Below are 15,538 nucleotides of genomic sequence, written 5' to 3'. Positions count from 1 at the left end.
TGCAGGGGTTATAATATTATTATAAGACATTATTTTCATTAAAACTGATTAAGAGAGTATCAGTTTTACCTTGTGGTAAAGGAGGAGCAGTTCTAAAACCAGGTGGGGTCACATCTTTAAGTTGAGATTTCTTAAATTCTTCAGGGGTAAGGACTTTTTTCACTTCAACACAGTGTTCAACAAATACAGATCTAGGGCCCTAAAATGATATATAAAAAAAACCATGTCATAAATAAAATATAAATAAACAAGTTACCAGTTATTATCAAATTTATGTCCTGAATAAAATAAATTTCAGTTATCACGAGCTTTAGTAAGTGACAACTGAAAATTATTTCATGAGGGACATAAATTTATTATTACTGGAACTCACCCGAAATAATGTAAAACAATTTGCCCATTGTAAAGGCTAGCTCGGGTAAGCTGGGAACATTCTGTTTACAAAATCCTGATTGGCAATAGTTCTAGACAATTGAAAATAGTCACAGACAAATCAATTTCAGGTTAACTATATACTCACAGAATGATCAATTTCTATCATGCTTTATTTTTCATTGGGTGGTATGCTATTGGTGAAGTGGTCATCACCTAGGAACAGCTAGTTGTATGTATTTAAATTGTTATCACACATATATGTTAACAAATGATGGTCTCACCAAGAGGTGTGTAACAAACGAAAAATGACATTTTATTTTGTTTAACAACACCACTAGAGCACAATGATTTATTAATCATCGGCTATTGATGTCAAACTTTGGGTAATTTTGACATATAGTCTCTGAGAGGAAACAGTTTTCCAGTAATAACAAAGGGTCTTTTATATGTGCCATACCAGAGACAGGATAGTATACATGTATACCATGGCTTTTGATATACCAGTTGTGGTGCACTGGCTAAAACGAGAAATAGCCCAATGGGCCCACCAACGGGGATCAATCCTAGATCGACCATGCATTACAAAGGCAAGGGCTTTACCACTGGACTACGCCCCGCTGCCATGTAAGAAAATCATTAAATCTGTTACCTTTTCGGATCCTGACATCTCATGACTAGTTGCCCAATCAGGTCCAAGTGCTCCTCCCAAAACTGGGGCATTGGAATTCTTTGCATCTTCTGAAAAAAAAAACACCAGCTGTCACCTAGGGTTTTCACGAGTATTCGAGTACTCGGGTACCTGTCGACAGTGTTACTGCCAGAAAGACATTTTTGGGTATAATGTGCTATGAAATTGAATATTTACAATGTTTGTGCTGAATGCAACTGCAGTCGATAAGGCCCGGTATGGGGGGGGGGGGGGCTTTCCCCAGAAAGAAAATGGGTTAGGTTTAGGGTTAAGAAAATCATACAGTAATGTTAAGAGTCATTAATTTTGTCGAAAGGTCAACTTAAAGAAATAAAATCTGCAAAACAATTTGGGTATCACGACCATACCCATTTTACCCTCTGGCAGAAACTCTAGCCGAGTCTAGCAAGACTCGAGTCAATTTACAGGATTCGAGTACCCGTAAAAGGAAGAGTACTCTCATATACATTTTGTAATTTACGTCATTTTGCCATATTCTTGCTGCCGGTTACATTATTGGGCTATGAGAATGTGCGGCATGCAATACAAGGACATGATTTGACATCCATGTTTAGGGTTGGAATCAAGATGCATAATGATATTTTCCTTTATTCCTTTGTTTTATTATCATCTAGTGTAGGGTACTCGGGTCCGGGATGAGTTTGACTCTGAGTACTTGAGTTCAATATACTGGACTCGTGGAGGCCCTACTGTCACCAGATGAAACCTTTAGTAACCTCACTTGAAGTCCCACAATTCACGCAAAACTAAAGTCAAATAAAAACTTGCTGACATTACAAATTAATACATGCTGCATTAAGACGTCTTTTTTTCGCCTGTGCACACTGCACGTGCTTTCATGTGCTCAATCCTCTCTTCTTTCTCTTATTTATTTTTGGACTGTCCTTCTACATTCCTACAAATTATATAAAAATTCAGCCAAGCAGTCAATTCATTTTTATTTCTGACTTGTTAACTCTTTATTTTATTTTTCAAATTCTATTGACTTGTTAACTCTTTATTTTATTTTTCAAATTCTATTAACTTCTTCACTAATTGCTATTTTCAAAACCCTGCCCATTTCCAACTCTACCACCCACCCCCATTTTGTCCCGGACCCAGTCACTAGCGAAGTCAGATACTGTGCCTGGGAGAGACGTGCTTGAACCTTAATTGGATATAGGCACATTAACATGTTATCCAATTCAATCCAATAATGAAGATGATGCCAATCAATATCCATAAATCCTATATTGGACAGGAACACGATTACCCACCCACCTTTATCACTGGGATTGATCCTAGACTAATTGCACATCAGGTGAGCATATTGTACCATTGGTCCATGTCCACTGCATGATGGATCAATTACTCAAACTAGTGCAAGTAGTTTATGATGTACCTGTAGGTACCGTACATGCACATGGAATATTACATATTATTATGCATCAAAATACAATTAGAGCACATAGATTAATTATTCACAGACTGCTGGATGTCAAATATTTGAGAATTCTGGCACATTTTAAAGGAAAATGGATACACTTTTCCATTAAAGGGACATTCCTGAGTTTGCTGCTGCATTGTAAGATGTTTCCGACTAATAAACTATTTCTACAATTAAACTTACGTATTGAATATATTTTCTTGTTTAAGACTATCAGTGTCTGTATATTCAAAGTGCTTCTGGTCATTTTAATATTTGTAAGAAGCCCAAACTGGATTTTGTCTTCAAATAATTAAATATGTAAGAAAAAAACATTTTAGGAAATAAAATTTAACCTAATACAAATATTTAGAACGATCAAAAACACGTTTAATATACAGCCGCTGATATTTTATGCAGAAAAATATATATGACAGGTAATTATAGTCGTTAAAACGTCTGTTAGTCGATAACATCTTAAAAATTGCAGCAAACTCAGGAATGTCCCTTTAACTAATAGCGATGTATCTTTTATATCCATTTTCCTGAGGAAAGAACAAGATATACTAAGCTTTTGATATATCAGATGTGGGACACTTGTTTGGAATGGGAAAAAACCCAAAGGGTCCACTGTTCTACATCCAAAGAACCTCAAGCAAGAAGTGTACAAATTATTAGTGTAATAGATGACACAGTAAAACCTGTCGAAACTGGATCATGACAGGGGCCTAACATTTATCCAGTTTAGATCAGTGTTCACAGGGTATCGTTTTAGAATTTAGAAAATTTGGGCCCATGAAACTTGGCTGGGGTTTGACACGATTCTGGTTTGTTCATGGTCTGGTTTAGACAGGTTCCACTGTCCTATGTGATCTGTAGAATGTATAGTTGAACTTACTGTCCACGACATATTTGAGGCGTTTAGATGGCAGGTTTTCTGTTGTCTTTTCATTATTAAGGTGTGGCAGGAAGAACTGAGCTGCACCGGCATCAACAAACGTACTCGTTATGTAGGAATCCTTGATTGCCCATATCACTTCACAGCCCTGTATTTCATGACTGGAAAGTTAAAAGTTTGTTATGTTTAACAACACCACTAGAGTACATTGATTTATTCATTATTGGCTATTGGATGTCAAACATAATTTGGTAATTTTGACATACAGTCTTAGAGGGGAACCTGCTACATTTTTCATTGGTAGTAAGGGATCTTTTATATGCCCCATCACACACAGGATAGCACATACCACAGCCTTTGATATATACATGTACCAGTCTTGATGCACTGGCTGGAATGAGAAATAGCCCAATGGGCCCACCGATAGGGATCGATCCCAGACCGACCGCGCATCAGACAGGCTCTTTACCACTGGGATACACCCTGCCCTTTCATAACTCGAAATACAAACATAGTTGTATGTATAGACCCAGTGGTTTTCCGTTTCAAAAAAAAAAATTTCCCCTTTCATGTTTTTGTAAATTCTGTTTCATTTCCGTTTCAAAATACAATATGTAATTAACAATTTAACTAGCACAAGTTGTGACAAATTAAAGGAGAAAATGCTATTTATTCATGATTCTTCTGGTACATATTGTAATTGTAATGACTATAACAACCAACCACCTTCATACTAAGCGATACGGTAACAATGCATTGCTATATGTAGTTTTTATGCACCAAAAGTGTTTATCCTTCAAAGCACGAGGCTGTTTGAGAAAAGGAGGTGGTTAAATCTGATGAGTGCAGTGAAGTGGATAACTCCAATCATGAAAAGTAGGCCGTGGTGCCAGCAAAGGTAGCTATTAAAAATTGCCATAATATATGCTGCCTCATAAAAGATTTATGGTTTCAACAAAATAAAACATATAAATCGATTGTTTGGTTAAGTGAATTACACTTTAGTCAATTTTGTACATTTGTAACATGTTTACATACATCAAAATAACCTTTCTGTCATGTTTATTTGATAAAAGTCTCAAAACTGCTGTTGGTGGGCAGTTTCACCCATGGCAATGGTTTTTTCACACACATACATACATACATGCACGCACACATGCACACACACACATATACATGTATATGATGTTACTATGGAAGCTACGTACACCAATTCTGTGGCAATCCCACCATTTCCAACAACCAAAAGCCTCTTTGCATTTGATAGCATCTTCTGGAATTCCTAACAAAACAAGAATAAAATAGTTATTAAAATACTTAACATAAAATGGCGGTGCTTTGATTTATACATGCAGTCAGTGCAACCCAATAAACAAATCCTAAAACTTAAATCCTAAAATGAAACTTTACCAATCATTGTTAAACATCCATGGAAAATGGTTATCTACCGAAACAGGTTAAGTTTACATCATAACTGGTTACAGTCTTAAGATATCTGCTTTATCCTGCTCAGGTCGAATGGCAAATGCAGCGAGGCTACATTTTTCCATTAGTAGCAAGGGATCTTTTATATGCACCATCCGAGACACGATATCACATATACCAGTGGTGCACTGGCTGGAGTGAGAAATAACTCAATGGGTTCACCAATGGGGATCGATCCCAAACCGACTGCACATCGGGCGAGCACTGAGTTACATCTGGCCCTTGGGATGATGAAGACTCCACGAACTTAACAAGCTACATGTACATGCAAATAAGTTCACTTTGTTACCATTATTTGGAAAATAACCTTTGTATAACCTAGCAATTTGAAAAACTATATAGTATCTAAATTTGTACTTACCACAACACTTTGGACATCACGAATACCCAAAACACGTTCATTATTTCCTGGAATCAACTGAAAATCAAATTGAGCTAAAGATCCAATATGATCACGTTATATTAAATATAGTTACTTCCACCCCACTCTCATCCAAATAAAACACATTTGTTTCTTAAGGCCTCAAAATAATAATAATAATATAGACACATTTATATATATATATATATATATATATATATATATATATATATATATATATATATATATATATATATACAGTCGACCTTCGATAACTCAAACTTCGATCTTTCGTAAACGTCGATCTCTCGAAGTCAAACGGCGGTCCCGGCCGAACTGCTATACAAACTAGTAATAACAGACTTCGAACACTCAAACTTCGAACATTCGAAAAACTCTATCTCTCAAAGTAATTTTGTGGTCCCACCATAAAAAAATAAGGGATATTGCACTTCCAAAACTCGAAGTTTGTGGAGTGACTGAGCCTTTTAACTGTACCGGTAATACTTTAAAGAAAAATGAATTGTCACCCAAGCCAAGCGTGAGTGCCCCGACTGGTCTCGGCTATCGATGATACACGCGGTAATTACATAATAATAGATCGCCGACTATGCAGAACGAAATGATCCTACATGCCTGCATTGGGTTGTCGGTGTTTGTACACGGCAGCGGGCCTCATTACACAAAGTACGGATAGTCTTGTAATCTTCAAAGAACTGTTGTAATAACAATTAACGCTTTGTTTTTTCTCTTAAACGAGTGCTACCTGCAGAACCGTGAACATTCAGAAGAAATGCTGCTCAATCTGTGCAAGATTACAGACACAGTAATGAAAGACGATTTTTTAAGCAAGTGTGCCAAACAATCTCTAATTACAAAAAATTTCGGATAGTTCTGCTCTTTGTACTTTGTGATTTGAGAGCTATAAATTATTTTGTACTTTTGTGAATGTTTTATATGTAAACAAAAGTACATAACCTAGTGCTATTTGGCATACAGCGTTTTGATTTGTTATGTTATGTCTCGCTATGTTAGTGAGGGTTTTTAAAATGATTTTTGTGATTTACAATAATTTTGCTATTTATATTGTGTATTTTTTATTTGGTAAACATACGTACTTAGTGCTAATCGACATTCAGTATTTTAATTTATTACGACGTTACGTTCCGCCTTGTTTTGACATTTGAAAAATATATCAACTTTAATTTATCGCTTACTTCCGGTTATATGTAAGTACGTGCTTTCAGTTTTTTTTTTTTTTTTTACTTTACTGTCAATTAATACAATAAAAGTACATAGAGATGTACGTCAAATTGATCGGATTTATCTCGTTTCTGTTAATATTTACTTAGTTTTATCATATACACAGAAGAAATGTGCTAACATCCGATATCAACGAAATGATAATACTGCAATGCAGTTTCACTTTGAGGTCTGCTGTACGAATTTCGAACACTCGAACTCCCTAAAACTCGAACTATTTCGTCGTCCCCTTCAACTTCGAGTTAACGAAGTTTGACTGTATATAGATATATATATATATATATATACATATACATATACATATACATATACATATACATATACATATACATATACATATATATATATATACATATATATATGAATATATATACATATATATGAATATATATATATATACACACACACACTTGAATCCCATTGGCTCGAACCCTGTCGGTGCTTGAGAAAATGTTCGACCTATCTGGTAGTTCCACCTAACCATTCAGTCAACGTGTATGTGTAACTAGGGACTTTGTTTTTGGTTCGAGCATTGCAGTGTATTCGACCCAACAAGATTCTACTCTATATATAATTATATATATTTATTATCCACATACACGTAGTTCACGATATTCAGGGAAATATAACCAGTATGACACATGTGTCATAATGATTTAACGTGCACATCGAATGATGTCATTTTGGGAAGCGATGTCATAACTTAATGCAACTTCTCCAGTCTTGGCTCTGTGTAATTAATCACTTACCAAAATGACGTCATATCGACATCTCCTTCTAGTTACATTTGAAACATTTTGACATGGTCCTTGGTATTCATAAAAAAAATATTATGGATAATGTGGATAATAAAGAAATTATACTTGTGTAAGAATTCATGTATTACCCTTGCTCTCGCTCTGGCAACACAAGAATCGTGACACTCGTTTCGTGAAATCAGTACAACACACAAGCTTGTATAATAATCTCTCTGTGTATATATATATATATATATATATATATACACACATGTATGTATATAGTCGGTCTCTGATCAAACAAATGTTCCAGAATTAATGCATTGATTAATTTTCATGATGCCCACAATATTATTATTTGAGTGGGTGCAGCATTGTTTCTGGCATAGATGGTGTTGTTATAGTTACAATGGGAAATCTGAAGAAGAAAATTGTTTTTAACACAGAGACTAGCAATATATGTTAACCAGTTTGGGATGGTGCATATAAAAGATCCCTTGCTACTAATTAATGGAAAGATGTTGCGGGTTTCTTCTCTGACTATAATTCTAAAGTAACAAATGTTTGACATCCAATAACTGATGATTAATAAATCAATGTGCTCTAGTGGTGTCATTAAATAAAACAAACTTCTTTTTTATATGTTAACCAGAGACCAGCAATATATTTTTGTTTTGCCTAACAAAGTCCTGAATTTTTAAAATAAAATTAATGTCAACCATTTTATTCTGTATTGAAGGGTCGAACAACACTGTGATCGAATACTTGCCTTCTCTCGCACAATTATGATGCTGCTACAAGTGGCAAGAACACAGACATGAATGCAATGGTTGGGCAAGAGAAAACATACAAGTGTGCAAATTATACAGTAGTTAATTCGATAAAATGAAAACACATTCAAACAATAATTTTACTTAGTGTATATATTACAGTGTAATGGTCTATTTTACAAACATACAAATTACTATGTTTTGGTTTTAAACCATTAAGCAACAATTTTAAATAATAAAACACTCCCGAAGGTGACCAAATTCTTGGCTTAAAGGGACATACCCTAGTTTTTAAACACTAACGCATATGTTTTTACTATTATAACCGTTTTTGATAACTAAAATCATACTTTACATATATTTTATTATTTAGATTATCAATTATCAATTTAGTCATCCTGGTGTTTTTAATATCACAAAATGCATTTCTCATATTTTTAAAAACGCACGTGCGTCTGAGAAGTAACAGTTATGGAGTCGAGTTTTAGTCTATCTTTAGAGGATATTTCACCACTTCAAAGTCACAGACTCATGTTTCACTCAGTTGTAACTGTATCCAAATGTGTTACAGGTTTGTAGATTAACTAAACTTAGTTTTAATTTTCACGGGTTGAAACTAGGGTCTGTCCCTTTAAACTAGCCAATGGGTCAACAAATTATGGTGCCCCAGTGGTGTTCGGCCAAACAAGATTCTACTGCAAGGCTTAAACTAAAGAATATGTAACCCACGGCAATTTTAATAAAAATTACTGTGGGTTAAACAGCCCATCGAAAGCAATTTTGAGCTTTCCTATGGCATTTTTAAAAACAACTTTTGCAGCAAAAACATAACCGAAAGGTTAGTTTGCTGTGTGACGTCTATTTCAAGTATACAAAATTGTGTATACATTTTGGTGTCATTCAGGAGCTTTACCAATAGCAATAATTTTTTATCCAGTGGCACAAAAGTGCCGTCGGTGGCAATTTATATATTAACGACAGCAATTGCTGCCAGTGCTTTCATTAAGTTTGAGCCCTGCTGCTGTATATTTAAAAGCTCATTGTTCCTTCCTGTACGTATCTATTTACATTGTCGAAACATCATGATGGAAATGATACTTACAAAGATTAACATACCTTGGGCCGACCACCAGTGCAGATGCACAATTTCTTGTACACAACTTCAGAGCCATCACTGCAGATGATCTTCTATAAAAAAACAAAAAACAACAACATGCTACTGGTAGTATGAATTAAAAGGTCGAGAATGTTTTACTGCTTAGTATCTGGTACCATATAGTGATAAAGTTAGTTTGTTTTGTTTAACTAGAGCACATTGATTTATTAATCATCGGTCGTTGGGTGTCAAACATTTGGTTTTTTTTTTACATATACGGTAGTCACAGAGAAAACCTGCTACATTTTTTACATTAGAGCACCATCCTGCAGACAACACAGCACATACCACAGCCTTTGATACACCAGTTGAGGTGCACTGGCTGGAATGAGAAATAGCGCAGTGGGCCCACTGATGGGATCAATCCTAGAATACTGTTTAATGTAATAACATACTTAAATTGTAGTATGGCACATGACTTTGTTAACTTTGTTTTGCAGCCTTCTGTGTCTTGTAAAACAAATACAAAATTCTTATTTCAAATTTTATTGGGAAATTTTCTTTCTACCGGTAATCTTCTTTGTACATGTAGGCCTATAATATTATTGATTTATCATCCATTAAAGGCTTTTGTAGAAGATATCGCTTGCACTATAATTTGTGATATCTCCTGCGATATTCTCTTAATGTATGTTTCAGCGCTAAACCTATCATTAGTAATGTCACGCCACTGTCGTTATGCTAGTTAACGAGTCTACCGCTGCAAAATATAGTGACATTCAACACATATTACTGACATTGTTTATAATTGTCGCAAATGAATAGAATGATAATGGATGATAAAAATTATACCTCGGCAAACCTCAGATTTCATACTTTTATCAACTCATGCTGATAAATTATATCACAAGACACTTGGGGAGTACCCTCTATATATCACATCAGGGTTTTTGCCAAAGGGTAAAACTATGTACCCAAAATCTTGGAAAATTAATGGATATATTTTTTATAATTTTCAGATAAATAATTATGGTAATTAAGAGAACTGCATGCTGTTTAAAATTTGACAAAAGTTAAGTTTGTTTTGCTTAATGACACCACTAGAGCACATTGAATACATGTAATTAATCATCGGTTATTGGATGTAAAAAATTTGGTAATTCTGACTCGTAGTCATCAGAGAAAACCAGCTACGGAACATTTTTCCATTAGCAAAAAGGGATCTTTTGTATGCACAATCCCCACAGACAGGAAAGCACATACCACAGCCTTTGATCAGTTGTGGTGCACTGGTAGGAACAAGAAAAACAACAATCAGCTGAATGGATCCACTGAGGTGGTTCGATCCTGCGACGCAAGCACCCCAGGCGAGCCCTCAACCGACTGAGCTAAATCCTGGTCCTAAAATTTGACAAAGCACATGAAAAGCAGCACTTAGTCAATCTTAAACCATTTCAAACCCATAATCATCAAGTATACATGTATCTATCGGACATTTATGGTCTGTTTTCTGGAAGAAAGCCTGTACATTCATGATACGTACATGTACATATAAATCTCTTTTGTCTCTCTTTTTCTGTTTCCTTTATTCTTTCTTTTTTCAATAATATTTATTTCTGTTCATATTTAAATTGCACAAATATATTACTGTCGTAATATGTATGTATTTTCGAGAAGGCCTAGTAAATTGTGTAACTTGTGCCCAATCCATTTGTTCCTTAAAAAGCAATGAAAATCATGTACAATGTAAATCTCTTAATAATAATGCACTTACATTTTTTTCGCTGTTGAGTGATAAAACTATTTTCTCAACAACTTCAACGTTGGGACAGTGTTCTTCTAAAGACGTCTTAGGCCGTTCTTCAACTTGAAAGCTTTCTAAAGTTCTTGAAACCTAGAGTGTGACTAGATACTGAATATCAGATGCACAAGACAGGCCAGTAAATCATAAGTGTACGATATGGGGGGGCAAATCCTCAAATTCGGGCAAAAAAGATAGATATTCAGGCAAAATTACATGTAGCTTGCTTTAAAACTTTTTTCATGTATTTCCATCATTCTACCCACAATATCCATGGAAAAATAAATGCATAGTGAATCATTTGCAACCCTATAATTAATTTGGCAGTGTAAATTATTATACATACTATAATACTAAATTAATGTGAATAAATGTTGTTTTCAAGATTCGGGCATTTTCGATTAATTTGGGCAAACATCAGGTTTATAACACAAATTGTGAAGTGTAGACATTAAGATTGTTTGTTTGTTTGTTTGTTTTGTTTAACAACACCACTAGTAACACTGATTTATTAATCATCGGCTATTGGATGTCAAACATTTGGTAATTTTGACATATATATAGTCTTAAGAGAGGAAACACGCTACATTTTTCTATCAGTAGCAAGGGATCTTTTATATGCACCATCCCATAGCTGATAGGATAGCACATACATGTACCATGGCCTTTGATGTACCAGTCATGGTGTACTGGCTGGAGTGAGAAATAGCCCAATATACGCCCACAGACAGGGTGTAAACATTAAGAGTACATTGATTAATTTGGCAATTTGGCAACTTCAGAGGAAAACCACTATAACTTTTCATATCATCCATTTTCCCACAGAAAGGACAGCTCATACCATTGCCTTGCATAGACCTCTAATCTCATAAATGTATATATTCTTCAAACTTAACTAACTTCCAACACCAATCTACAACTAACATGTACATGTATTTGTACATGTATGCACGGCTCGAAATTAAGAATTTGTCTCCCACGACAATTAAAAAAAGAGAAATTAACATGGATAAAATGCCCCACCAACAGTAATTTGGACTTTGTTATACAAATGTATACTGCCAGGTGTGTATACATGCTGCCATGACTGAGGAGGTTTACCTTTTGTGCCATCAGTAATGCTCCTGACCGTCAGCAATTATATCTCAATGATGTCCATTACCATCATTAAGTTACATGTTCCTATGTTTGTGAAATTCATGGTTTTAAATCATTAGGTTTCCCTAGTTATATCTAGTTACATAAGGAGCAGCAGCCCATTATACATTCAGTGTGTAACTAAGCACACTGATGTAATGTAAGTACCGGTACCTTGAATCAATTGCCTTTAATTAACTGTGTGTGGTAATCAGTGTGCCTAGTTACACACTGAAAGTATAATGGGCTTCTGCTCCTTATATAACTAGGGAAACCTAATTTAAAATCTACAACTTGTAAAAATTTTCAAAGGACACAGGTATTCAGCCACTCACTTTCTTTTGACAATTAATGGTTGACTGCTAATTGTTCCAGACAACAAAACCTCCCTACATGCTTCAATGGTGTTATGCTATTGTGATTATAGAGTGTCATGCTGATCTGATAGTGAACAAGCCAAGGTCACTGCGTTTTATTAAAATTACTTACCGTAAATTTATATATCACCCCAAAAAGGAATTTAAAAATTACTTATCATAGCTGTTTACATATTAATTGATTATGTTAAAAAAACAGAAGAGCATTTTCACAAAAACTTACAAAACCAAAACTTAACAGCATCACTGCAGGACTTCTAGAATTTTCTAAAAATCCACTAGCCATGGGATCAGTGATTGTCATGGTTAAAAATCCACTAGCCATGGGATCAGTGATCGTCATGGTTAAAAATCCAATAGCCATGGGATCAGTGATCGTCATGGTTAAAAATCCAATAGCCATGGGATCAGTGATCGTCATGGTTAAAAATCCAATAGCCATGGGATCAGTGATCGTCATGGTTAAAAATCCAATAGCCATGGGATCAGTGATCGTCATGGTTAAAAATCCAATAGCCATGGGATCAGTGATCGTCATGGTTAAAAATCCAATAGCCATGGGATCAGTGATCGTCATGGTTAAAAATCCAATAGCCATGGGATCAGTGATCGTCATGGTTAAAAATCCAATAGCCATGGGATCAGTGATCGTCATGGTTAAAAATCCAATAGCCATGGGATCAGTGATCGTCATGGTTAAAAATCCACTAGCCATGGGATCAGTGATTGTCATGGTTAAAAAATAGCCATGGGATCAGTGATTGTCATGGTTAAAAATCCACTAGCCATGGGATCAGTGATTGTCATGGTTAAAAATCCAACAGCCATGGGATCAGTGATTGTCATGGTTAAAAATCCAATAGCCATGGGATCAGTGATCGTCATGGTTAAAAATCCAATAGCCATGGGATCAGTGATCGTCATGGTTAAAAATCCAATAGCCATGGGATCAGTGATCGTCATGGTTAAAAATCCAATAGCCATGGGATCAGTGATCGTCATGGTTAAAAATCCAATAGCCATGGGATCAGTGATCGTCATGGTTAAAAATCCAATAGCCATGGGATCAGTGATCGTCATGGTTAAAAATCCAATAGCCATGGGATCAGTGATTGTCATGGTTAAAAATCCAATAGCCATGGGATCAGTGATCGTCATGGTTAAAAATCCACTAGCCATGGGATCAGTGATTGTCATGGTTAAAAATCCACTAGCCATGGGATCAGTGATTGTCATGGTTAAAAATCCACTAGCCATGGGATCAGTGATTGTCATGGTTAAAAATCCAATAGCCATAGTTTTGGATGTATGTTTGTACTAATAACACTAGAAAGTAATTAAAGAAAACAAATCTTGCAAAAATGTTTATGATCACTATAATAAATAAATAGAGGATAATAAATGAGTTACATGCACACAGGTATTACCATATTTATGTCCTGAGTGAAATAGTTTTCAAATGACAAACTGGTACAGAGTTTGTTAAATATTCTATTTATTACCCCAGCTATTATTTTCTTTAAAACCCTTTTATGTTCAATATATACGTAAATGTACATTTATAAAGAAATGGTGTTAACCACTTTACACACTGTTTGAATATTGCTATAACTTTAGTACAGACAAAATAAAAATATTAAATAAAGTGTTCATCAACTGTGCATAGTTAAGGGGCCGTCCATAATTTTCCACATTTTCACGAGCGTACAAACCGTATGCGGTGGGGAGGGGGTTAAGGGGCCAGCGTACACTTTTTTTGAAAATGAAAAATGTCGATCCATTGATGCGCGAATCGGCGGACACATTCAAATTCTCCTCACTTCACAGTAACAGTGTGGACAATCTACGTCACAAAACAACATAGTGACGTCATTGTTTCAACTGAAATCGGTTGTATTTTTATAATTACAACTGTGTTAATATCTCACCAAATACTTTCTCAAATGAGATGAAATAAAGCCTACCGTGTGTTTTTTATTTGAAATTTATCTTTATTCTTACAACCATTGTGTGCTCTAGGTACAATCCATGGAAACTCCTAGTTAGTGCCCTGGCCTTGTTTTTGGGAATATGGACCTGGATTACTTCGCCATATCAACATTTTCCATTTGGGGATGTAGACTTTCGGGGGGGGGGGGGGGGGGGGGGGGGGGGGGGGGGGGGGGGGGGGGGGGAAGGGGGGGGGGGTCAAAAGTGTACTCTTTGTACACTTGTGAAAATGTTGAAAATTATGGACAGCCCCTAAGAAACATATATTTTATCATGTAGTGGCTTTAAAAATTAAAAATGACGAACCATGCATGCAAGGAAAGGTTATTTTTCCAAATGCATTTGCCTGAATGCAGTTTCCCAGTTAGAAACTACCACCCCTTACTGTTTATTGTATGGTGTTACCCTTTTGTTCACTAGAATCGATTCGTTTTATGTCCATATTGTTGATTTTTTTTCATTAACTGATCGGAATATATTTTATAATATGAACTGGAACTGAAAAAATATCGAATATTCTTTCCTTAAGTATTGTATTTGTATTTTTGTTATCAGCCGAATGCAGTTTGGGACATTGATGGTATATATATATATATATATATATATCCAATCATGTAACGAATGAATGTTTAACGACACCCCAGCATAAAAATACACATCGGCTAGTGAGTGTCACAAATGGTAAGTATATGAAAATATTATTTGTATAAATCCATGTAAAACCACAGCGTAAGAAACCAATCATATAATGTACTAATCAATATTACTTAAATAAGGACAAGTATGCATACTGATACATGTATGTGAATGATGAAAGTGTAAGAACCTTAAAGAAAATCTGAGGAAAGCCTGATTAAGGATTAATTTACATTTGTTTGTGCATCAGATTAATATTATAGATCAAATCCAAACACTAACGTGACAAGCAGAGGGTATGAAGGGTAATTATGTACCCTAAAATCTTGGAAATTAATGGGTATATTTTTAATAATTTTTAGAAGTTTGTTTGTTTTGTTTAACGACACCACTAGAGCACATTGATTTATTAATCATCGGCTATTGGATGTCAAACATCTGATTATTTTGACATTTAGTCTTAGAGAGGAACCCCCTATAATTTTCCATTACTAACAAG

The 15,538-nt window shown here is 35.1% G+C and overlaps 1 protein-coding gene across 1 annotated transcript in view; it reads right to left on the bottom strand.

The window, feature by feature from the left end:
- The window catches only part of LOC121370540 (pyridine nucleotide-disulfide oxidoreductase domain-containing protein 1-like), a 44,333-nt gene that overhangs the window by 24,456 nt on the left and 4,339 nt on the right, over positions 1 to 15,538 (bottom strand). The window contains exons 3-9 of the mRNA XM_041495843.1: positions 10,874 to 10,993; positions 9,120 to 9,191; positions 5,234 to 5,290; positions 4,596 to 4,669; positions 3,388 to 3,548; positions 1,025 to 1,113; positions 70 to 199 (exon numbers count right to left, since the gene is read on the bottom strand). Of these exons, the coding sequence (XP_041351777.1) occupies positions 70 to 199; positions 1,025 to 1,113; positions 3,388 to 3,548; positions 4,596 to 4,669; positions 5,234 to 5,290; positions 9,120 to 9,191; positions 10,874 to 10,993 (703 nt within the window). The remainder of the gene's footprint in view (positions 1 to 69; positions 200 to 1,024; positions 1,114 to 3,387; positions 3,549 to 4,595; positions 4,670 to 5,233; positions 5,291 to 9,119; positions 9,192 to 10,873; positions 10,994 to 15,538) is intronic.

Source organism: Gigantopelta aegis, chromosome 4 (assembly GCF_016097555.1).
Source record: "Gigantopelta aegis isolate Gae_Host chromosome 4, Gae_host_genome, whole genome shotgun sequence".
In the NCBI taxonomy this organism is placed as follows: Eukaryota; Metazoa; Mollusca; class Gastropoda; order Neomphalida; family Peltospiridae; genus Gigantopelta; species Gigantopelta aegis.
The sequence above is the reverse complement of the archived record's forward strand: the minus strand, read 5'-3'. Positions and strand labels throughout refer to the sequence as shown.